At 48.0% G+C, this 24,184-nt stretch overlaps 6 protein-coding genes across 6 annotated transcripts; 1 reads left to right on the top strand and 5 right to left on the bottom strand.

The window, feature by feature from the left end:
• Window positions 1-4,155: 4,155 nt before the first annotated feature.
• EV420DRAFT_1252373 (uncharacterized protein) lies at window positions 4,156-5,042 on the top strand (the record flags this gene model as incomplete). Its single annotated transcript, XM_060466735.1, has 3 exons — window positions 4,156-4,557; window positions 4,630-4,815; window positions 4,869-5,042. Coding segments are annotated over 3 exons (762 nt in total), but the record flags the coding sequence as incomplete, so codon positions are not given.
• Window positions 5,043-5,357: 315 nt separating this feature from the next.
• On the bottom strand, window positions 5,358-6,752 carry EV420DRAFT_997483 (uncharacterized protein). Its single transcript, XM_060484287.1, has 4 exons — window positions 6,419-6,752; window positions 6,267-6,371; window positions 6,054-6,218; window positions 5,358-6,007 (listed from the first exon to the last, which is right to left on the bottom strand). The coding sequence occupies exons 1-4, from the start codon at window positions 6,497-6,499 to the stop codon at window positions 5,444-5,446; spliced, it is 915 nt and encodes a 304-aa protein (XP_060325229.1). The 5' UTR covers window positions 6,500-6,752; the 3' UTR covers window positions 5,358-5,443.
• Window positions 6,753-8,145: 1,393 nt separating this feature from the next.
• Window positions 8,146-10,096, bottom strand: EV420DRAFT_1277400 (serine carboxypeptidase; the record flags this gene model as incomplete). Its single annotated transcript, XM_060468029.1, has 10 exons — window positions 8,146-8,214; window positions 8,263-8,647; window positions 8,699-8,771; window positions 8,815-8,932; window positions 9,005-9,102; window positions 9,157-9,256; window positions 9,307-9,417; window positions 9,476-9,597; window positions 9,647-9,798; window positions 9,849-10,096. The coding sequence occupies 10 exons, from the start codon at window positions 10,094-10,096 to the stop codon at window positions 8,146-8,148; spliced, it is 1,476 nt and encodes a 491-aa protein (XP_060325230.1).
• A 292-nt stretch (window positions 10,097-10,388) lies between these two features.
• EV420DRAFT_997530 (uncharacterized protein) lies at window positions 10,389-11,821 on the bottom strand. Its single transcript, XM_060484288.1, has 7 exons — window positions 11,744-11,821; window positions 11,504-11,692; window positions 11,389-11,449; window positions 11,175-11,335; window positions 10,985-11,121; window positions 10,804-10,929; window positions 10,389-10,749 (listed from the first exon to the last, which is right to left on the bottom strand). The coding sequence occupies exons 2-7, from the start codon at window positions 11,539-11,541 to the stop codon at window positions 10,682-10,684; spliced, it is 591 nt and encodes a 196-aa protein (XP_060325231.1). The 5' UTR covers window positions 11,542-11,692; window positions 11,744-11,821; the 3' UTR covers window positions 10,389-10,681.
• A 3,041-nt stretch (window positions 11,822-14,862) lies between these two features.
• EV420DRAFT_1574244 (uncharacterized protein) lies at window positions 14,863-16,120 on the bottom strand. The gene is made up of 3 exons (XM_060474410.1): window positions 16,018-16,120; window positions 15,655-15,963; window positions 14,863-15,604 (listed from the first exon to the last, which is right to left on the bottom strand). The coding sequence occupies exons 1-3, from the start codon at window positions 16,061-16,063 to the stop codon at window positions 15,219-15,221; spliced, it is 741 nt and encodes a 246-aa protein (XP_060325232.1). The 5' UTR covers window positions 16,064-16,120; the 3' UTR covers window positions 14,863-15,218.
• A 3,430-nt stretch (window positions 16,121-19,550) lies between these two features.
• EV420DRAFT_1768266 (uncharacterized protein) lies at window positions 19,551-20,509 on the bottom strand (the record flags this gene model as incomplete). The annotated part of the gene is made up of 7 exons (XM_060480960.1): window positions 20,499-20,509; window positions 20,309-20,452; window positions 20,047-20,256; window positions 19,874-20,014; window positions 19,749-19,818; window positions 19,665-19,681; window positions 19,551-19,608 (listed from the first exon to the last, which is right to left on the bottom strand). The coding sequence occupies exons 2-7, from the start codon at window positions 20,413-20,415 to the stop codon at window positions 19,551-19,553; spliced, it is 603 nt and encodes a 200-aa protein (XP_060325233.1). The 5' UTR covers window positions 20,416-20,452; window positions 20,499-20,509.
• Between the last annotated feature and the right edge of the window lie 3,675 nt (window positions 20,510-24,184).

The raw sequence follows: 24,184 nt of genomic DNA on the forward strand, positions 1-24,184 counted from the left end.
ACATTAGCATTAACATCGCATCCCAGCTGACGTGAATTTGATAGTAATCAACCGACCCTGAATCTGGCAGTGAAGAAACTCACCAGCCATGGCTAGGTTTTCGCCTGCACATACAACAGGGTTCCTTATGTCTCAAGGTACCCTGCCGCATCAAACGCAGAGGAAACAAAACGTAACACCCTTGAAAAAGGTGCAGCTATTGCGCAGATATATCGCTCCCTCAAGCCATCATAACCAAGCGCAGGAAAGGACCTGTATCACAGTGATAATGGTGTCTACTGCGATCGGGATACCGCAAAGGCCGGAGCCATTGCCCAGGGGGATTTCATAAGGGTTCATTCGTTTGTCCGCGACCGGGAAACCGTGGCGTCCTACCCATCGACATAGAAACCAGTATCTCGCATGGTATGCGGACGTTATCCAGGGCCTAGGGCTGTCCATTTTAGCATGCCAAGGTAGCTTTCTCATTCTTTGAGTTCTTCGTTTTCTGACGCGTCTTCAGCATCATGACAGTCTAAGCACTACCATTCGCGTAAGCGACCGATATGCAATGCGGCATCCACGGCATCCTGCTCGTTTTACTGAAAAAGATAGCATCGCACGACTAGCTTCAACATCGCACACGGAGGCAGTCTCGTACGTATCAGTTTGTGCTCAAATCCTCCGTACATGATGCGACAACGATAGTGATGCGCGGACATCACAAGCCAGGACGAACAGGAATCGATGGTGCGAACGACTGGCATGCATATTATCACTTCACTCCGCAACGCAACGCATCTTCACGTCAGGAAAAGTTGCTAAAAGATTGTGTCATTGCAAAGGCAGCGAAGCCGACTGATGTTTCGTCCATCGCTCGGAATGCTGAAGCCAAAGAGGGAATTTAACAGAGGCAAACGAGGTATGGAGAGTTTCCATTCATATGCTTGGCTCACTAGCGCATTTTGGGTGTTAACTCAGGCCTTATGTCGAGCAAGTACCTTATTGGTGTCATGTCGTACGGCATCACCCCCTCGGGACCTCAGATTCCCCCTCTCAACAGATCGCCTCCCTGCTGGAGCCTACGGATGGTTTTCCCTGGTTAACGCGTCTTATACTTCTCGTATATTCACATACTAATTTATGTGTTTTAATTCCAGACGGAGGCTCGGGTGTGCCGTCGTTGAGAGTTCTCCAGGATATGTGGTCTTTCAGCGCCATGCAACGTGAGGATATCGAAAGTGGGATCATTCACCCAGGTCTCGGAGATCCTCGCAGATTGGTAAGGGATGCTGCGCACGATCCTTCTGTTTCACCACTAATGGCCTTCCTCTGCAGTTCGATATACCTCCCCCGATTCAAGAGCAAGTCTTGCAGCACGATGGAAACCAATGTCTTTTCACCGGAGACTTACCTCAAGGGATGGCTGGCGTATGCTGGATGGTCCCTCCCTGTTTCTCGGTGACCTGGCGCTATTCAAGACCTGATGTGCGAGCTCGGTGTTGGAGGGGAGGATGACGACGAGATGGTTCCCCTGTCAGATCCGCGGTGGAAGACCGTGATTGGTCAAGCGATCTTGGAGGAGGCGATGCGAGATAGACTGGCGGCTGCTCATGACGATTAGCCTGTCCAATTTCGAGCCGTACAGTTGTTGTTTTTCCTTTCCAGAAAGAACCTTTACCTCGGAAATATCAAAGGAGTGACCGACGTTCCATTCGAATATCTGGTACACTATAATGACACGTGTGGTAGTATATCAATGCGCTTTCGAGAGTCGGCTTTTGTGAGGAAACTTGAGTGATAGCAACGACAGCAATTTACAGAACAATACAAGAGAGCGGCAGGAGAGCGGGAGAATTTTTCAACCTGCGCTGTACAAAGTCACGACGACCTCCAATCAGTACAATCTCGTCCAGGTGCAGTAACTCACGTCGGTTATGCATGATTCAAATAATGTCATAGCTGCACACGCGCTCGACGACACGTATGGCTACGGCAAAGACCTGGGAGAAAGTGACGACTGAAATTTTAGTGGAGCGGTCTCTATTAAAGATACGTATATGGAACGCACAACAAGCAGGCCCAGTACCACTTTCCAGCATCCACAGCGACATTTTTCATCTGTCCTCGCCACTGGTTTGAGAAACTTGTTGTGAATCTAGTCACCCAAAAATCGAATGGCCTTGAACATTATTGTCCTCCTCGCATACGGCGGAATTGCACTTGCCTCTTCCTTCGAAGATGAGAGGTGACACAGTATTTCGGGGCTAGGAAAATAGGTGAGCTAAGTGAATAAATCAACAGAAGCGAATTCAAAAGCCGCACAGAAAGATGCCTCAAGATAGATTCTTCACTGAGACCAGGCCGAGGGTATGGATGGTAGTGCCTGCTTGTGGTTTCATACCTGGGAGCTTTAAGAATGAGCTCGGAGTGAACATTGTATGGAGGTGGTGGCGATCGTTGCGGATAGCTCATATTTGTGGTGAGAGGCAGTGAATCAGGCTTCCGTCGCCTTTAAATATGGGGAGAACTAAGTTTTTTTCTTCAGTGTGAGAATTTCGAAAGCATGCGCAAACAATCCGTCCGGAAATCGGTAGTACACACATTGACAGCTTATGAAATATCGACATTTTATAAGATTTACCTGCCCTAGGTCTGAAGCCGGAACTAGATCTCTCTCTAAGCGTTCCCCAATAGATGCAGCTATGGGATTTAAAAAAGATAAAGTGGTCTTCCAGTCAGCATTTCAGAAGAAATGCCTCACTTTACAATCACTGAGTCTATACTCAAACCTAAACGAGATTGCGAGTAGAAACTTGGGATACGAATCAACGATTTCAAACCTACGTCTCTTTGCGGAAATCTGGAGGCATTTATCCAGAGCGCTGAAATATAATACTGTGGACACCGGTACAGGAATGTCGTTGCGGTTTATAGTACTTGAATTCCTGAAAGATATAACAGCTGCTTTGAAACGAGTACTTCGCTGCTACCGTAACGAAGAGTATGGATAAATCTTACGTCTATCATATTTTCCGCCTGTAGCCCGCGCAGTCTCGATAAGATAGAAATAGCAACGAAAGAGGATCAATGCCTGAAATTGAAAGAGACATAAAAGTTCCATCATTATCATTACCAGTCGTCGCACGGAAACGTCTCTCAACCCTTCGAAAGCCTCTCACGAAATTGGTCTCTCGTCCACTGAGAAATGCCGAAGTGAAGGTCGTTAATGGTATTGATATGGCTTGGGGTATAGATCTAGTGATAATGATGGATAGGATACCAAAAGTGAGGGGGAGAAGTACAGAGATAGAGCTCGAAGATGCTGTTGAAAAGGGAGACTTGTCATGGAGAAGGCTCTGGCGATGGTCGACTCGAAGGGAGGTAAGATGTTTCGCATCTTAGAGGAGGTTGTTAAGTTGTATCGATTTGTTAATGGAGAATTTGAAACAGCGGGGGGAGGGGAGCGGGCTAAAGGGGGAGCAGTAGAATTTGCAGAGGACAAGCGTATGAAAGCGAGGGTATGGAGAAATGCAAGTGCCGTAACTCGAGCGTCTCCAACGAGGGAAGGTCATTGGTGATCAAAATGGTATCCATTGACGCATTTTCGAATATCTGACGAACGAAGTGAGTAAGGATGGCGTGTACGAGTCGATATTCCCCCCCTGTATATGCCGACGCTGTATACTTATGGTCGACCACAGCACCGGCGTTCGCGTAGCTGGGTTATGGACACACATGAGAACCCATGGTGAAATTTTTTCGATGCGAGCCAGCCTGAGTCACAGTGGTTGAAGGAACAGTGCTTTCTGGAGGGAACCGGCATCTGGTGACTTGGTGAGGGTGGGGATGACATCATCGACTTCTTCAAGGTGTCTGGTGTAACCGACGGTCTCCAGATTATAGTGTATACGAGAGATAAATGGATGAACGATTTAGATAGAACGGAAGACAGGTGAAGAAAGCAAAAGGGCGGTGATCATGATCTGGGTTTGAATTACCGGGTTTCCACAAAATAATGGGAATCGATCGGAGTTTTTTTTGGGTTACCATATGTAGCAATTCGGTTGCCACCGCTATATTTCGCGTCTTCCCTTCTTACCACGACGACTGGTTCTTCTTGTGACGTATCGTAGCATTTATTGCCTACATCTTGCACTTATTATCATGGGAAATCGTCATATTCCAACTCAAATCAAGGACATAGCGCTAGAACTTTGGACTCTAGGATGGGAGCTGAGCGACATCTGCCATATCTTTCACGTTTCACCTAGCAGCCTCTACCGCTGGCGTAACCTTTTCGAAACATTCGGGACACCTGCAAATCGACCGGCACCCTTCCGTGGACGTCCACGTATTGTTAGCCTTGCGGCCCTTGACGCCATCCATGTCCTTCTGAAATCCCATCCTGATACCTATCTTGGCGAGCTACAGTGGTACCTAGCAATTCATCATGATCTTCCTATATCCATCTCTGCACTCCAACAGAATCTTGTCAGAGCTGGACTGACTCGTAAAGTTCTCCACACGATTGCCTTGGAACGGGATGAGCAGCGTCGGGCTGTATATCTAGCAGGAGTCACTAACCCGGTCAACTTCTCAGGGACTGGATTTGAGTTTGTCACTGTGGATGAGTCCAGTAAAGATGAGAGGACATTTGGTCGCCACTACGGTCGCTCACCAATTGGCCAAGAGGCAGATTTGGGAGATGTATTTGTCCGAGGCGAGCGGTATTCGCTGATTGCGGCTATGTCAATTGATGGATATATTGCAACGCGGGTACAACCAGGGTCCTTCGACTCATTTGGTTTCTTTGATTTCATCATTGAAGATGTTGTGAGTACATTCATGAATTCCTTCGGTCTCTCATGGATCATCAATGTGAACAGCTACCGCTTATGAACCCGTACCCAGAGAAGCAGAGCGTATTAGTTATGGACAACTGCAGGATTCATCATACCGACACCTTGATTGATGTACTCAATGCGTCTCGTAAGTCTCTCGCAAAGTCACCAAAGATTTCTCTGATCTATCCAGATGTTATGATATTGTATCTTCCTCCTTATTCTCCAGACCTCAACCCGATTGAAGAATCATTCAGCACATGTACGTTCCTGCTCTCCCCACAGAAACAATTCAATTGATCTTCAAAACAGGGAAAGCTTATCTGAGACGAAACGGGCCAATTCTCCGTGATGACGAGGACCCTATTCTGGTTCTTTTAGACGCGTGTGGTTGTATCACTGCAGAGATGGCATTTGGATGGTTCAAACATGCAGGGTATATATTTTAGAGACTTCGATTATAAGAACGTACAGTGATACAGCGACAAGAAATGATACATGATTCAAGGAAAGCGATAAACACGTGGTACAATTGCAAAGACAACAGAGAAAGCAGTACAGACAGCAGAGAAAGCGGTACAGACAACGAAGAGAACAGAGACAGACTAGGACGCATACAATCATTCCATCCACAGGCCCAGTTTTGCATCCTTGATGAACGCGTCATGCTTCGCCAAGATTGAACGCCACGATAACGCCGGAAAGCCAACGCCGGTCCAGTCAACTCGTTCAAGAGTCTTGATGTCCTTGTTGCCAGGGGTGTAACCAAGCTCCTGCAGGCGGTCGTGATCAGTATCATTGACTCCGTAATGAGCACAAAACGCTTCCAGTGAGACAACTGGCATCTTGGCGGGAGAAGGAGGAGCAGAAGGAATGGAAGGGGGACGGCTCAGTGAGCTACGGGAATTCTGCAACATCTGTAGCTGAAGCATTTGCTGAAATTGTTGATGTTGTTGCTGCTGCTGCTGCTGCTGCTGAAGAAGAAAATATTCTAGGAGGTTTCCTCCAAAAGGCACATCAGAAATAGTCGGAACAGCTGGGGTGGGAATCGGCATGGGGGCAGTGTTATTAGCTTGCTTTGCAGCGTCGGCATGGGCAGGGGGCGTTTTGGGAGGATGTAGGCGCTTCTTTGCATCGAAATAGGCATTGTTCGGAGGAGCATCTTCGGAAGCAGTTCCCCGAGCCTGGTGTGAATTAGAATCATATTCTCTTGTAAAGAGAGATACTTACCCAGTGCGACGCCCAGGAAGATAGTGCTCCAGGGTCCAAGTCGAAGTAATATCCAGCCGTATTCTTATAAACTCGTCGCCCAGGGAAAAGCGTCGGAAAGTTGTCCACTGGGAACTTCTCCTCTAGTTTGACTATCAAGGGCCTCACTGCTTCGTCGAATTTCTTCTACATTGCACGCGTTAGCCCATAGTACGAACGAACAAGAGTACCTACTTTTTGCGTGGCAATAGAATCTTCAGTTCCCTGCCATTCGAGCTGTGAGAAATCGAACCCAGAAGGCGCAGATTCTTGTCCATCTTCATTGGTTGTCGTCCACCACTGTGGGAACGTTAGGCAGAAAAAGACAAAATTGGTAGACCACTCACCGCCTCATCTGAAGCTGGACGCATGGGTGCTGGAGAGAAGACATACATGATCCGTTTGTTGACTGTCTTCGCTGCACGCATCTCCTCGACCAATGCCGTGAAGGCGAGTTCACTTGTGAGGGAGTGGATTTGCGACGTTTGAGGGACCTTCTGCTTGTACTTCAGCTCGTCCAGGATGAGCTTCGACCTGTGGCATTGGAGCGTAGTTGCTATAGCAGTGATGTAGTCTTCGAAGGACTTGTTGGACGTGAATTTGAAGGGGCCTTTTCGATGTAGAGGTCATAGTTGATCTTGCCGTTCGACTGGCTGGTTGGTTTTCGAGCCTTTGGAGGGTCTTTCTTGCGAATGTATACGTAGTTGACAAATTCGAAGGCTTCATCGTCGGTTTCGGAGGCTGATCTTGATTGTTTAGCAGAGGGTTGCTCATCGGATGCGCCAGCTTGAATGGATCGTTTCCTTTTGCTGGTGTTGTTGCTGGCAACTGTAAGCGGCGTCGATACCTTGAATTTTGCAGCTATCATAGCTCAGTAAATGCGCCTGTCTTTAGAGACTAGCCATGCGCACCTGCACCTGGAGCATCACTTATCATGCCCTGTATAAGCTCCCTATCAATATCACTCGCAGATTCACCTGCCAAAGATTGGTCTATCACTGAAGAGGAATCATCGTGGTCCATACCCATGTTGCCGGCAGTGTCAGATAGTGAAAACGACGTCGTGGTAAGAAGGGAAGACGCGAAATACAGCGGTGGCAACCGAATTGCTACATATGGTAACCCAAAAAAAACTCCGATCGATTCCCATTATTTTGTGGAAACCCGGTAAAAGTCGTCTTCGGCGGACCGGCAACTTCTCGGCACGGCGAGTCTTCGTCCTCCTGTCGTCCTCCTTCCAGGCACCAATATTCCTCCAATGCAATTCTCCTTGAATCTTTCAATGATGGCTCCATTAGATGGTGCGTCCCAAAAGATTCCTGAATTTGAGGAGTCATCAAAAATTCACCTTCCTGAATGCCAGACCAGCCTTTCGGCTAGTTCGGCGTTTTCTTCCCTGATTTTATATTCGTAAATTGTGAACCCTTTCTATGCTAGCAGCTGTACCTACTAGTAGGCATTTTATGGAAGATGGGGCTAATTTTATGAACAAAATCTTGCATGTACTCGAACTGAGGTATTCATAATTTCCAGAATTCTTAATACCAATGATTGCATCACAGACGGTATGTTTTGCAGTAGCTTAAATCTCGCTAACCGAGATATGTAACAAATACTAGAGCTTACAGAAGTCGACGAGACCCCTAATATGAAATATAGGTGATGCCCGTCTAGCAGAAAGCGACTACGCAGCCCAAATGCAGCCACGCAGGGCAGAAATCCTTTCAACCAGTGGAGCAAATCTGCGATGACTGTTGTATCATGCCAGTTGCATTCTAATACAACGTGCTAGTATTAGTACCAGGGAAAGGTCCTGATTGCGAGCCATGCCCTGCGGTTACGAAGGCTTATATGCTTTGTCGTTCGCCTCTAGCGGGGTATAAAGCCCTCGAAAGGTACACAATCGAAGGGGAAGGCTTTAACCTGCCTTTACTTGGGTAAGCCACATTGGCTTATGCCGAAAAGGACAAAGATAGAAAAAAAATCATACGCGCGACCTCGATTTCGTCATCTTACCAAGAATCCACGCCGGAATGTACAACAAGCTTCACGCGGTGCACACGTCTATTCCTTGTTATAGATTTTCGCCTGCGATCCATCGCTGCAACATCACGAGTGCTTCCTTTGGTTTATCGTATGGGGCCTATCAGAAATCAGAACTCTCCTGCAATCAACTCAGGAAGTTACTCACAAAATGGCCCGCCCCATCAATCGTAGCAAATGTCAGTCCTTTCGCACTGCGCGTCTTTCCCGTGACCTTTCCGCCGACCTCCCATTCCTGCAGCCTCTTTCTCACAAAATCCTTCCGGCCACTCCATTCTAACCCAAGAGTCCACCTTTCGTTTCCGACCCAATTACATAACCAATCGTTCGCACCAGCGTATACCAGAACCCTAACGCCACGTTCGAGGAGAGCAGCGATATGATCTTTCGTGATCGTGGGATGTAGCTCGTCCTGAGAGGCGCTGAAGTTATTTATGATGTCGTAGTTACACGCTGAGAAGTTCTCTGGAACTCCCGGGTCGACTCCGAGCAGTGAGCGAACGGAAGGAATAGATAGATACTCTGAGATGTATCTAGTTGATATTGTAAATAAGAGGTGCGAATAAAATTAGATTCAAGCTTACTTTCTCATGGGATAACATTCCGTTTCAAAAAAGTCGCCATCACACTCGCGGCTCATATCATACGGATTCATTCCTAAGACTTGTCAGCATTTATTCATACTCAAAATTAAACGCACTCGTTCTCGCGTATGGTGTACCAATTGCAGCACGGCAAAATGAGTACGCGGCACCACAATTCATAGAATCAAAGACATCAATACAGGCGTCTTGCATCCAATTCTCGCATCTGCTTATCTGCGAATGAAACGGATGTTTTCAGTGGGTGAGGCATAGGAAGACAGGACGAACCGTTGACTTAATTTCTACGCATGTCGAGATGCTTAGGATAGGAGGGAAGGATACCGAAGTACACTCCATATCAAAGTAAGATAAAACCATCTTAATACTGTCTGTTAAGCCATTGCCTGTATAAATTTAGATGAATTTAGGTATGTTGAAGAATATAACAAACTTCTTACCAATCACAACCGATTTCAGGTTAATCGGTGGCCGTCCATTCCTCCGGAGCAAGGCATTGTTATCATAAACTGCAGACGCAAAAAACGGAAGGAACCGTCCCTAAAACGGACATTATTACAAGCAGATTCGAAGGAGGTTTTCAAACTCACACCATACGACTCCCCCGCCATATGTAAAGGCCGTCCCTCAAACTGACTAAAACTTTCAAAGAATATGGAAATGAAAGCAGCGATGTCTCTCCCCCCGTCTTCGGTGGTACTCTAAATGCGGAGGAAGAATCAGTTACAGTAAATGACAAACCGAGTGTGAGTTTCTTACGACTGTCTCGCCATAAGAGAACCCAGTGCCAACGGGCTGGTCGATAAAGAATATATTGGTGTTGGTGTTCCACGAGTCTGGATGGTATTTTGGTCCATGCGCGTCGAGCACGCGGCAGGGACCTGTGCATTTTAGTGCGATACACGAGTTAGGTCCCCGAGCTGAACTCACCCATCTCCATGAATAATCCTGTAGACGAAGAGCAGCCTGGCCCACCGTTAGTCCAAAATACTACGTCGTCCCGAACTGGGTCGTTCCTGCTCTCAAAGAAGTAGAAAAATAAATGGCGGGTCTGTGAAATGTCGATGTATCCCGTATATGCTCTGCGAATATTTCATGAGATAAGTTCACTGTGGATGAAGGGGATGCGTACTGTACAGTTTGGTCGCAGAACGAAGTCTTCTTGATCCTGATCGAGTGCTCGGGGTACAATGAATGTCGGAGAGTCGTGAAGCAGCCCACAGATAAGCTAGCAAGAGAGGTTACATCGTCGCTATTGCAATTGCTCTGCACCGCTTGAGGTTGGGAAGTTCCATAGTTTCCATTGGTCCAAAGAGGCGTTTCAGCTGCGCAACTTTGTAGCAGGAGAGAACAAATTAAGGATAATGTGGTCCACAACATGACGCCAGCAGATCGTGAACCCTAGAGATAACGACTGTGCACGCGGATTGCTAAGAGTAAATACCAGTGATGCAAATTCCACGACTGGCTAGATTGGGTTCATGTAGTCAGTAGCAAGCTTTTAGCGATGATGGCAGTTGGAGAGAAACCGGCCCGGTTATTGCCGCTACACGATTCCAAATACGGTGGCTAGGCGCCAGCCCGACGTCCAACATTTGTTAACAAGGCTTTTCAGGAGCTCAGCTTAATCCGCGGTGATAGGAGAACATATCTAGAGATTATGTATAGGTGCCAGTCTGATTCATTCTGTACACTAATCCTATGAAGACTTAAAAAGGGAAACGAACTCGACGGTGCCAGACTGCCAGTAGTTGTTGTTGGAGTCGAGTCTCTCTCTCACCATTGACGTGCGCGATGTGAATAGCGAAGTATAGTTGATATATCTGTTCTCGTGATATAATAGCGTGGCCGTGATGGTAATAATGCGATGCAAATGAAGCGTCCCCTCTAATGTCTCGCCTCTTTCTCGCCCTCCTCTGTAATCGCCGTCGTATCTGGCGGCACACTCCCTCTCCGCACAAACCATTAGAAGGTTGGAAGTGTGATCATTGAGATCACCGTCCATGCTATAAGGATACCAAAATGTAGCCCCACTAACCACGAAGCATTAGCAATAGTGAAAAGAATACTGGGGCTTTGAAACTTACGTTCGTTCTTCGTACCAAATAAGATAGTCCGTACAGCGCCAGAGACGTTGTAGAAGGGCATAGCGTATCCGTATCGATAGATATTTGGCAGGACGGCGATGGGCATGAAGCATACCGATACATTAGCTTCAAAGAAGTCGCGTCAGAACAATGGCTAACAGACGGGGATGAGTATACTCACATATAATCCACAGAATCATGAAAAAAGGCATGAATCGGATGGTAAGGAGCGTTATCATTGCTTCAAGGGCTAGGCCCACCGAGAGCATACCAACAAAATTAAGCATCCAAAATATGACAAAGCCTGCGCTGCCGAACCTACAGCACCCCTGATTAGTAAAGCAATAAGAAACAAGGAAGAAATCGCGTACTTGCGCGAGAAATCGACTTGGAAGGCTCGGCTAAGAAGAGAGTAGAATAGGGAGATCATAAAGTATGCAATGAACACTGAGACGAGCCGGACACGGATGAGGGAACCTGTAGTTAATTTGTTCTGAAGTCCGGACACTTCTCGCGCAGAGACACCGATCATCTATGTCATAGGTGTAAGTGCAGCTCTGTATATTGTCAAAGAACGGTACGCACGACGATGAAGAATGATAGGATTAGGAGGTAGATCAAACCAACGAATGTGATGGCGCTAGCACTAGATAAACGTCAGCATGTTTTAGAGCGGAAGAGAAGATTAATAGAGGCGTACACTGGGATATCAAATTGGAACGAGATTGTCCGTAGCATAGCTTATAGGCTCCGTTAGAATTTTGGGTGCTGAACGGGCGATAGAGGACAGTGACGAAGACGAAGCTAGTTCTGTCACGCATTGTTGGTGCGAATTCCTGGGGATATAACTGCGAGGAGAGCTTGGACGGACGGCCGTATCAACGAACGACTGTAGAATAACATCAAGACCAGACGGAGGAAGAATAGACTAGAGACGTACTATGCGTTTTCGTTCCTCGCCTCTGCGGCGTAAATTGTTATTGCTTCTGATCCATCATACGATGAATTTACGGATGATACCGCCGCATTTAACGCGCTGGTCGCATTTGATTGAACTAAATAACGTTCATCAGAGCTAGAAGACAAGGAGATAAGAAAGAGCTGATGCACCGACAACCGCCACCCAGGTCTTCTGCTCCACCACCCGATTCGCCACTTCCTGCCAGCCGCCAGGGAACTCACTCGCAGACACCTGCGTGAACGTCACCTTGCTCGATGACGAACCTGCCGGTCAGGCCCTGGACCACCGCCTTCCCCACCGTCGACCCATCGAAATCAACAACCCATCCGTGGCAGATTATGGGCTGGAAATCTTCCACAGTGCGCCCCAATATATTGAGAATATGCAGAACATCACAATCACCATCGCAAAGCATCCGCCGAAGAGGACTTTGAGATATACGGCCCCGCGAGGTCTGTATTGGAGGGCGTTTTGTCGAAGAATTTGGAGGAGTAAGGGCGTTCCATGACGGGGACGTCGCGCTCGGCGGTGGTCGTATCGACGGACATACGGTTCGACATGGTATAATAATGTAGGTAAAAGAAAGTGGGATAGGGGGTCAATGACGATCGAGGGTCATGGGTGTATATATAGTGACGACGTTGGCCGGCTCACGTAAAGTTTATCCGGATCGTAAAGGGGTTTAGCGTGATGGGAGGTTACAAAGTTGGATTTCCCGAAAGTCACAGTGACTCAGAGACAAGTTTGCAGAAGGACAAAAATAGTTAGCCGGCTGTTCTTTAGGAAATCGCAGTTTTCAAGCAGGTTGACGAGTAAGCCCGGCTTGTAGAGAGCAAGCGTATAATCGTATCCTTGCCGATTACCCGCAAGAAAGTAGTACGAAATGTCACGGATAAACGGAGGAGTTCTATCAAATGTGGTGGTGCCTATTTCTAAGCCGCCCATGAACTTAAGCATTTTGAGTCCGAGAGTCGCCATCGAGCATGTAAGAAATTTACCGGGCCCGGAGTTCGACATTGACCCTACTCGCTATGCTTAGCATCTGTTGCCATATCTTGGGCACACTCACTACATAAAACTGGCGACCAAGTTCTGCTCTCCTGGAACTTGATCATGGATCATGATTTGCAGTTGCAAAGTGACCATGCTGTATGCGGCCGGAACGAAGATGGTGTTGCAACTAAAAAAGAATTCGAGTCAGAGCTCATCAGATTTCTCTTGCCATTAGGGATACTATTTTCAGTACGGAAGACACCTTTCTAGACCTCCTACACGTCGCAACGTGCCGCTTGAACTCTTATCGAGCGTCATGGTGATTCAGAGAGGACTGCGCACCGTAAGATACTGACAGTGTCAATATATAATGACTCACGTCTTCGACGCATATACCGCCGTATTGCCGTACAAAGATATAGCTACGTTCAAGGGCTAATCGGTGGGTGATCGTCGAGAAAGAAGCCGCATGTGGCCATGCCGCCGCCGCGAATTACCGCGGCCCGCCGTTTGAAAATAGATCCGAGTCATGATCCGGCCCTCTTCATCAGATCTTTGATTGGAACCCGACGCCCTCCAGTTCAAGCCTCTGGGAAATTCGTACAGCATTGATATGCCATAAGTGTAGTAAGTTTTATCCGAATAAGTATCTTGGAGCATTGTACTTGCACTTCCCTTTCTTACATCGACCAGGGGCCGACAATTTGACGGCAAGAATAGTTAGTTAACCGCATCCACATTTCGGTTCTCCCTATGTGTTCGGCGGTTTCCGACGACGCACCATGGACTTTTCCTGATTACCTTCCGTCTCTTCAATCTCCCATCATGCTCTCAGAACACCCCCAAGCGAAGTCGATCGCCTACGCCAAGCTATCACGGAACTCCAAGACGAACGCGACAAGTACAGACACAGTGCAGGCAAGGCTATGAGAGAATCGATGGAGCTCCTCGTCGAGAAGGAACGCCTCGAGTGCGAGAATGCTGATTTAAAGCGCACTGTGAGGGGATTGAAAGAGGATATTCAGCGGAGGGGAGAGGTACGCTGTGCATTTCTCTCTATCTCATTCTCTCATGGATTATGTAGGGTCTAGTGAGACAGCCTTCTTCGCAGACGCCGGTAAGTGTTCCTGTGGTGCTTTCTGTGAGGTTGCGATAAGTCTTCGCTAGGCTAGAGCAGAACATGCTGCTCAGAATCCTCAGAACGCGACACGGAATCCCCGGGATATGAGAGGCAACGGTACTCGAGAAGTTGATCAACACGAGGCAGGATCTTTAGCGTTGAGAATGTCTGTAAGTTTTTTTACTTCACTCTCCCGCTAATATTTGAACCGACGAGACCTTTTCAGAATCCACATGAGACCCCGCATCGTGCAAAGGTAACGACTTCTTTTCAATTATGGGTGACTGTGATTGATGACACTCGTAGATGTTTCGTGACCGCTCACGGCATGCTAATGAAGAGCCTCCGATGAAGAGGTTCAGGCAAGAGTAGAATTAGGCGTGCGGTAGCATAACTTGTGACTACAATATACCCCTTTTGCGATTATGGCTTCCTTTGTAGTGTTGTCGTTCTATCAGTCTCTGCGGCCGGCTGAGCATTTCCTCGTGCGTCTTTCTCCTATTGTACTTGGATGGCTCGTGCATATTCGCTGAAATCTATTTCATAAATTTTATGACTCTGGTCTCCCATGTCCATCCTTCCTTTCGAGGACGTAACAACCTTTGATCAAAGGTACCCTCCCAGCGCAGCATGGAATATTGAGACGAAGGAAAAAAAGTACAGAAATTGAGTTAACCTTCCAGCCATCTAACCACGATGGGAAAGCTTACATTGACGGATAAGCTTGAACATCATTACTGTGAATATGCTCCAATGTTGATCGTTTTCTGTGATTGATGATACGGCGGTGCACCATAAAACCTAGGAGTGCCTGTAAGCCATTCACGACCTACGCCCGGTGTCCCCCAGTGCACCGTGCCATGTAATACTGCCTACCTACCTACCTACGACGGCAGAAGGTAATTAGATTCGACCCGAATATCGAACAGGCCAGGATCGCAGTAAAGACATTTTGAAACGGGAATACAAGAAGCATTCAAGCTTGGTGTACTCGCGGAATTGGTCAGATATGACATGGATACACGTACATAAAGCATATGAAGTACATTTGGCACCAACGACTCGACTCGACATGGATCAGTAGAATTTTAGGTTACGTTCTACGGACTCTGGAAGAAAAAGGTGCGTCGAGTAAATCTCCTACAGTAATATTTTACTTCTGGATATAAATGTTAATTCTCCAGATTAGAGTGCAAGGAAAACAGAACAGGGTACACTGAACAAAGGTATGATGTTATGGATACATTAAGGAACAAAGAAGGCAAGCAAGCGATGCAAAATGAAAGCAAGCGACAAAGCAAATACATATAACAGATAAATGGGCGAGGCTATGGCATAGTACTACCTCTCCTCTTTGTTCGTTGTCCTTACATCACTTATCCGGCGTCTGACGTAGTCCCTATCGTCAGATATTTCCATCCTTTGCTCCGATGTTGACCGATAATCCTGCCTCCCAAACACCGAAGCGCGGGGCTTATACGTCCGCTGCTCGTCATCCTCATCATCAGAGGAAGTATTCGATGACGCGGGATGCCATACATATTCAGATCTGTTAACGGCAGGATGACGTTTGTGGGGTAGATACGGATGGGAAGGAGGAAGTCGCATCGAGGAGGGAGAAGGGAAGAGTGAAGCTGCGGTAGGATTGGTATGGTTTCTGTAATGCCGGCGCATATTGGAGTTTACGTTGAACTCTCGTCCGCAGCCGGGGAAAGGGCACCGGAATGCTGTACAGTAACATAAGCGTGGGCAAGAAAATAAGCTTTATATGACTCACGCGTTGCACCTGTATGCGTGTTGATATGGATCCGCAAGCTGCTGGGCCTATTAAACCGCTTATGACACGTTCTGCACACGTGTTTCTTAGCACCGTCCTCGTCATCTTCACTCGACAATGGCGTGGACTCGCGGCGTGGCGGAGGAAAGGATTGGGGCTGGTAAGAAAGAGAATCGGAGGAAGCGATGTGAGTCAGGGAAGAGGATGCGGGGTCCGAGCGGAGAACATCAAAGGAATAGCGTGAGGATGTCGTCGGTGAATATTGGTGAATTATGGGTGGTGTAACAGGTGGGTCCCGCAGTAGATGTTCTATACGCCATAAATTTGGCCATACGTCTAAAACAGGAGAACATGAGGACTTACCGGGAAACATTTCGTGAATACTGGGAAGGGAGACTGTAATGGTCATCGTGGTGGTGGAAAGGAAGAGGAGAACGCGAATCAGGCGACGACCATACAGCTGTGCATTTATACACGGCAACCATCCGATTTGCCGAGATCCTACGATCCGGCGTAAAGCCGCGATTTGGCCATCAATGACAATCTTCTGCTCTCTCGACGTAGATCCACGACGTCATCAACTTCTTCACACCTGGCGTCATCCGCGCCATCACCTACATGCAGTTCTGTTTGTCAATCGCAGTTCTGTTTGCTCGTCGTTTTGGTCGATTACTCACCACCTTCGGTGGTATTGCGCAGTATTGCTGTGCGCGGACAATGCATGACCGTACGCCAATCCTATAATTACCATCTCCCCTTCTTCCCCGCTCTTCTCGGCGTCCGAGGGGTTTGCGTTGGCGCTCTGATGCCGCCGGATGACGAAGATCCACTACCACCGCACCTCCACCGCGCCAAAGGGGGCAGGCAATTCCCTCCATACCCGTAGCGCGGGCTCGAACAACCGAGGCATTCTGTTAGCGTACGGAGGATAGAAATTCCCTTGTTTTCTCTGTATCGTCGCACCGAGTGGTCTGATTCTTCCTCTCCTTAGCGAGAATCACTCCTTCCTGGTTCTGTGCAGATCCTGTGATCAGCTGTGAGCGGTGATCATCACCCGCTGTGCCCGATATTCACCGCGTAGAAGGGTAGATCACTGATCCTGCATTGCCATCAACGGTCAATAAATCGTGCCTATGAGATCTCGCCCTCGTCTTTGCGTTCCGATGGGGATGAGACCGATGCTCTATTGAAATCGATACACCGACAATTGCCACCTACGTGTCCCATAAATCTTCTTCTACGTACATCCTCAACGTCAAACACTTCCTTTTTCCGATCTCAGCTGCTTCCCAGAATTTGCGGCGATCTTGGCCCTGGTTGAAGTCACTGAAGAGAAGAGAGTACTCTCGGATTTCATATATGCGACAGGAATTTTATTGACAAGTGGCAAGAGAAAGGTGTGTCCTTGTAGGGGAGCAGAAGAACGATGTTCTAGTTGGCTGTTCTTAGCTTCCCAGTCTCCGGCGACACAGGATTTCTGACTCGTAATGATTCTTCGTGCAGAAGATGCTTGCCGCGTTTCGAAGCCTAAGATTTACGGACGCTACTCGTTTTGAAACTGCACAGCTGCACATCACCGTTTCTCTCTCGGGACAGGTTATTTGCTATGTCAGTCACGACCTGGCAGTGTTAGTAAGTAACATTTCCATTCGTCCTGCCATGCTACGAACCGGGTCTTTCAGGTACTACCGACAACACGAGGCGACATGTTCCTGCGTTTATTTCCATTCTGCCCTGCCTGGTAGGCTTTCGCGTGTCGCGGATGCCGTGTATTGCTTAACCAACCTTGTGTCATGATGACTGATTGGCGGACGGCTCCGCTCGCTTTGTTCCTTCGGCGGCTTTCATTGACCGTATGTTCTGCTCATGAATGCACGACCTGAGGAAGGATCTTCCCCAGCTGAGCTGAAGTATATTACAATTAGTGGAGTGATTTTTCCATCATGTTCTTGTCAATATATACCTCTAGTACGAAGGAAACAGGATCGGTGCTGTCGTACTTTGATAGGGCGTCGTATTTGGCATCTGACTCATGCGTGGGGATTAAATGAACGGCTCGTCGTGCATTTTCGTTCTTGGTTTTGAACACTAATTTTCCCTCGCGTGTGATAGGTGTTGGTGTTAGTGTTGGTACCGGCACAAGGTTCCAATAAAGAACGGCCGGTGTGAAACATAAGCACGCTAGTATCCCAGAGTGAGTTTGTTAAACCTCATCTCTAAAATACACCTTGATAACCATCGTACGATCATACGAATGAATATGTGGGAGCGCTGGTCTGTAATTTAGAAGCAACGGCCGGAACAAGGATGATCCGACATCTGACCGAGGGCAACAAGCGTCAACAATTCCCTTCTTTCTTCGACCATGAGCGCTCAGCTACGAGTCTTCGTTAATCACTCCTTCTATTCCCGTCTCTAGGGTGCTCCTGATGAAAGATTACAGCGAAATTCCTTTGCAAATCCTTCGTTGTTGCTGAGAACAACCAAGTTCCTGCTCGGGAGGGACACGTCTGATCGCTGGATCATATCACTTGAAGGCGACACGTTTGTCAGGGCGCAGAGTACTTCATGGCGAGGTATGCCGTACGTTCCTGGATTTCTGAACGCAACTGAAAAGGGAAGCCTTAGCTCTGCATTTCGCGTCCCATTGCTACTGACGATAGGACCTTTTTATGTTCGTTCAGCACTAAATCCGCCCGGTCACCAAGACATAGTAGTGTCACTTCTTCGAGCAGGAATGGAAGATCGTTCGACGGAGGGCTGTAGGAAATAGGCCCGCTCCGGAAATAGTTGTGGAGAACTATGTGAGAATACAGGCAATTTCAGTCAAGACGTTGTGCGTCTCTTATCGTTATCCGGTTTCCGGCGTTTTGTTGACCATTTAGCAGGTGCAGGAGATCGTTGCTCGTCGCTATATTCTGCCGAGTCATGGTCTTTTCTGAGTCATCTTCTGGTCAGCGCCTGGAGAATTTTAGTCCCATCGACGTTGCTCTCCACTGGTGTTGGGCATTCACTGTTCGCAGCCATGTTCAAAGTCAGCCCCATGATCGCCCTTGTATGAAACCGCTACTTCCACCCGATTCCCAGCATTCCCTTTGCTGGGCTTTCATGATCCGCCCAAGTCCTCCAGGTTATTATCTGTTTCCTCCCGCAGAAGAGTACGCATCGTTTGAAACGATTACGAGATCAGGACACAGTAACCGGGGTGACAAAGCTTGATTCTGCCGACACGCTGATGAGATGGGTTGTGGCGATGTGCTGTATTGTACTGTGGTATGACTGCTTTTCTTCTCCAACACTGGACTAATACGACGTCGCCTTATAGTACTTTCCCAGTGGTCTGTCATCGTTGGTGCTGTCGAGTCATTTGGAAGAGACTGCAGCAGTAGCGCCACTGAGCGAGCGATTTTGCTCAGACTTTGTATTTTGTCGAGACCTGTCTTTTGTACATGCCGGCGAACGGTGATGTGATGACCACTGGGACGATGTCTTCTAGTGAAAGAGCAGAATAACAGCGGAATGGTCTGTATGATAAACGGCTGGCTCGGTGGTGATCTTACTGCCCGTGGTTCATCTCTCGTATTGACGTGCAACTTCTCCCATCAGGCTTAAGGTTCCCCAGCCAATCAATGCCACTCGGAGCAGCGTTCAGGATGTGAGGCGACGGCGCAAGTTTTGTGGTTCCATATTTCTTGGTGGTATTCTGTGCTTTGTCTGTGATCTGGGTGACTACAGTAGCTTATCAATCAACGAATAAGGCCCGAACAAGTATCGCTTACCCAGCAGCAGAGTTTAGGAGAGGACTAACAAGCATGCAGAGAACCTTCCTTAGTTCGCCGTGGTTGGAGATAAGAGATGAACGTCTGTAGATTGCGGCGACCCAATACCCGTCAATCCTAAACCAGGGTTTTCTTCCGCCGCGGATGAGGGTGTTGAACGCTGTTTATCACATTTCTACCTGACGAGGACTATCAATAAAAACATGTCAGAGAGACGAAGGTACAGCTTACTTTGAGCCTTGAGTGTACTGTGGTGGGCGTCGCAACGTTAAGGTTGAGTATAGAGAAATTGGCAATCAACTAATTAGCCCTTACAGAGCGCGGATACTCAAATGGCACGGTTTCCGAAACAACGTTAGGCGGACTCGCGATAGCATTTGCGCTCCTACCAAAAGTGCGTTAATTAGCACTAGAACAGAACGAAAAGAACATCAACTTACAAGGGGCGTAAAGCAGCACACAAAGGGGCGATATACCTCTCGGCACGCCGGAGAGAAGAGACAATGGTGTAACAGATGAGGGATGCTCGATGAGACGGGGACACGATGCGCAAGACGACGCGTGCGTGTGACTGGCCGAGTCTTGGGGTCTATGAGACGGAAAACAGACATACAAGGCAGTGGCTGGCCTACCTAGTCTAGCGGGATGAAGGTACGTGTTGACGCATTGAAGGATAACCAGGGTGCAATCAAGAGGGTTGACTATCATGTGACGCCGGTGGGGAATAGTGTTAGGCGGACATGCGATGTTGTCAAATTCGAGAGTCGTGTGACTGAGGCGTTGGAAATGCAAGAGGGCGTGGAGAGAATGGGGAACGATGATGCTGAAAGTCAGCTGATCAGCACAACGACAGAAGAAAAGGAACATTACCTTACCTTGATGTAGGAGGAAGCAGCATACAGAAGGATAGAGTTATGTGATACATCGTGAGTTGCGGGTCCACGCGCCGGAGAGGAGAAACAAGACGACAGCAGGATAACATGGCGATACAATAGGCAAGAGGATACGTGCATCTGGATCTGAGGCGCTGACGAGACGGAAAGACGAGACCGGTGACTAACCTACCTGGACTGAGGGCCTGATGGACAAATGGTTTGGATAAAGTCAGTTCGTGGTGACCTCCGAGAGTATCGGGGCGTAATCGTGAGGGTTGATGATGTGGTAACCCCACGTAGGTATCGGCATCTAATCATCCTCGGGAACAAAGTGGTAAACCGGTTAGGGTTAGGGTGGACCCTACGACTCTTCGGCGGGGCCCCCCCGGAGGGAGGGGTGCCGAAGACGTCGTAGGGGACTTAACATATCTCTTCGACTTACAAAGAGTCGGTGCGGTGGTTGGCTGTTAAAGGCGAGTACGGAGCTAGTAGGCTCAACGAGACGGGACCAATGGGCTGGGGAAAATCCCCAAGCCAACCCATTTCGTATAAATACTCATCAGGGTCCGTGCGCTCGAATTGCGCGATTATTGCGACTCGTGCTTCTTATTTGAAGTGGTCTGACAATAATCGTACGATATTAATCTTATATCGTCATCGGCGACGTCATTAGACCCGTCCAGACGGGCCTAGACCGGTTACGCGGTTAAATGCGTAATCGTGCTTACTCTTTTAATAGCCGAACTACCGAACCGGCCCGTTGAGTCATACCATATGACTCACCTGATATCGGATCATTACGGTCCGATCAGTAGCCACGGTTAACTCCGGATCACGTGTTCGAGAGTCTAGGACCGTCTCCCCGGCCCGCCGGTCCGCACGGTCCGGGTCCTCCCTGTAGGCGGCCCCGAAGGGCGGCCCAGGGCGTGGGTTAATTCCCGTAAACTACCCCCGTAGGGGATAGACAACTCGGTCCGGTTGTTCCGGTTAGGGTTAGGTTAGGTCAGGTGACTCCTTAGTCCGCGAAGCGGTGTTAGGGCTTAGGGTTAGGGTTCGGGGTTAGGCTGCCGATGTAGAGTAAAGCAGTCAGTTACGATTCGCGATTAAGCGATGTGTACATACGTTAGGGTTGGTGTTAGGTGAGGGTTAGAGTATCCCAAAAAGACTCGGTTAATACCGTCTGCGTTTACTGCAGATAACGTAGTACTTACAAGATTAATACTTTAAAGAATTGCTGTAAGCGTGTGGCGTAGAGGAACGTTCGCGGCTCGGCGCGAGATAACCGTCTCCCGTTCGTCCGAGGAGTACTTGGAGCGGGTCAATTCCCGATAAGAGGTCCATCCCCGTAGGGGCTGCGTCGTTTCGCTATTAAGTAGACCTGTAACGACTATCTGGAGCTTACTCCACTAATAGTCCATATCGCCACCAAGGGCTTGTTCGATGAAAAATTGAGGATTAACCTCGTCGTTTGACCAGTCACTGTCGTCCGAGTCGTCGGTTACTTCGACGGGGATGTTTGCATCTTCAGTTGAAAACAGTTTTCATCTAGCTTTGCGAGAACAGTCTTTTTCCAAAGAGAGGTTAGATCGAATAAGTTGCGGCCGCGTTTGCGACTCACAATCATTCGTCGATTAGGATGTTAATTGTACGGATATCCGGCATAGAAACCCAGGAACCAGAGGTACTGAAACACCGGCGAGCAGAGCTCGTCGGGTACTTCGCTCTGATGCAGAGATCCCCATGACGGGTCCATTGTTTTTCGAGCACCCATGTTTTCACGCGTGGGATGCTCGGCGGCTTCGATTGAACGTCGCCAACTTCCTAAGACTGTGTCTCCTAATTCTTTAGCGGAGAAATAATTCCATGCAGTATTGTAAACAGGATTTGAGAACAAGAACGTCCTGTGCATCGGGGCGGGCGACAGTAGCCGCTATCCGCTTATCCCATCGTTCTTGTGCATTTTCTCTGCACCATTTACAGACTAAATCTGACGGATAGCCACGTTTGATAGTACAGCGCTATGGTAAACTGGACTGCATCTCTGTAGTCCTCGAGCGTGCTGCTTAGCGTAGCCATCCGTGATAGTTCGCCTATGAACGTACCTCGCTTGACGTCAAGCGGATGGTAACTTATCCAGGGAATTCTCTCCATGTGTGAGCGAGCTTTGCGATACGGCCTGTGCTGGAGTAGGTTCTGCCCATCTCTATATAACATCAGGTCGAGGAATTCTCTATGATTAGAACTCGCGCCCCATTCGATCGTACACCCATCGTATTTGATCTTGTTCTAGTTTGTTAAGTGCGTCCGTTTCCGAAGACGCGTAGACTATAGACAAACAGTCATCGATGTAACGCCCGTAGAATAGTACGTCGGCGTTTGCAGATATATTAACTTTACGTTCAAACCATGCGCCATAAAGGTTAGGCAAGGTCTGGACTGTCCGCGACACCCATTGCTAGGCCGCGTTTCTGACGGTAAAATTTATCTTTGTAGTGTAGGACAAGATTTTTATTGCCGGCGTATAAACATTTGGTAAACATTTCGCCTAATACGTGGACGGATTCGTCGTTGTCGTACCCAATGTGTTCGTAGTAGAGGTGCTTTGCTATTTGCATTGCGCCTTCTAGGATGACATTTGGGTAGAATGCGACGACGTCGCCCGTAACGATAAACCATTTACGGGTTCGGTCAATATTAATCTTACTTAATTTTATAGCCAAGTCTTTCGATCCGTGAATGATCGTTGGCTCCGATTGGATTATCGGTTTAAGCATTTTGGATACATACTTAGCGGCGGGGTTTTGGATGGCTGAGTGGCATGGTATGATAGGCCTAAATTTCACGGGTTCCTTGTGTATTTTTGGAATCCCGTAAAATTCGGGCGCCACATGTTGTGTTCCTCGAGGAGTTATCTTCGATCGCATGAACTTAGCTATTTGGGTGCCGTTTGGAAGATTACAATCAGCGTATAACGCAATCATTTCCATTTCTGTACATTGAGAATCGCAGATTTGATTAAACATTATCTGCGCTAATTCGATATAATCGTTTTATTATTTAATATCTCTAGGCTTTTAGACTCGATCCAACTACGCTCGGAGACCGCGATGCCTAAGTTTTTATCTGTAGACGTAATTATGTAATTATGGCTATCTAGATATCTTTGAATACGGGCGGGACTCGGTGTGAGCGATTTGTGCCAATGCGTGGCCGAGGTGTCCTCAGGTGGTATGTTGGCGATCGTTTTAAGTACGAAGCGCCGGCCAGCCTGAATGCCGTATTCAATGTATTGCGGTGCTTTGGGTGCGGTTGCCCGGTCTTCCGGGCGTTTTTGTCCGACCTCAAAGTCTGGATCGTATAAGTCTTCGCTGTCTTTTTTCTCCGTAAAACTAAAGTGAATTCGCCAGCGAAGTCTTTCGACGAATTCGTTCCACGCACTTAGAATCAAACTATTGTTGCGGGGGGAATAAAACATATATTTTAATCCAACGGAGAGCTGATACTGTAAGTCCAACGGTACTTCTACTCCAGGCGATAAGTGTACATTACTACGATACGAGGCGGCTTCTATAATACTAAGAGGAGTACGAGAATGTAAAAATGAGATTGCCTGTGGGAGTGGGATTGTGAGCAGCCAATCTGGGTAAGAAGAAGGAACGTCCCACCGAAAACCAGGTCCAGTGGGTTAGGGTTAGGGTTAGGGTTAGGGTTAGGGTTAGGGTTAGGGTTAGGGTTAGGGTTAGGGTTAGGGTTAGGGTTAGGGTTAGGGTTAGGGTTAGGGTTAGGGTTAGGGTTAGTAGGGTTAGGGTTAGGTAGGGTAGGGTTAGGTTAGGGTTAGGGTTAGTGTTAGGGTTAGGGTTAGGGGTTAGGGTTAGG

Source organism: Desarmillaria tabescens (genome assembly GCF_030435595.1).
Source record: "Desarmillaria tabescens strain CCBAS 213 chromosome Unknown EV420scaffold_53, whole genome shotgun sequence".
Taxonomy (NCBI): Eukaryota; Fungi; Basidiomycota; class Agaricomycetes; order Agaricales; family Physalacriaceae; genus Desarmillaria; species Desarmillaria tabescens.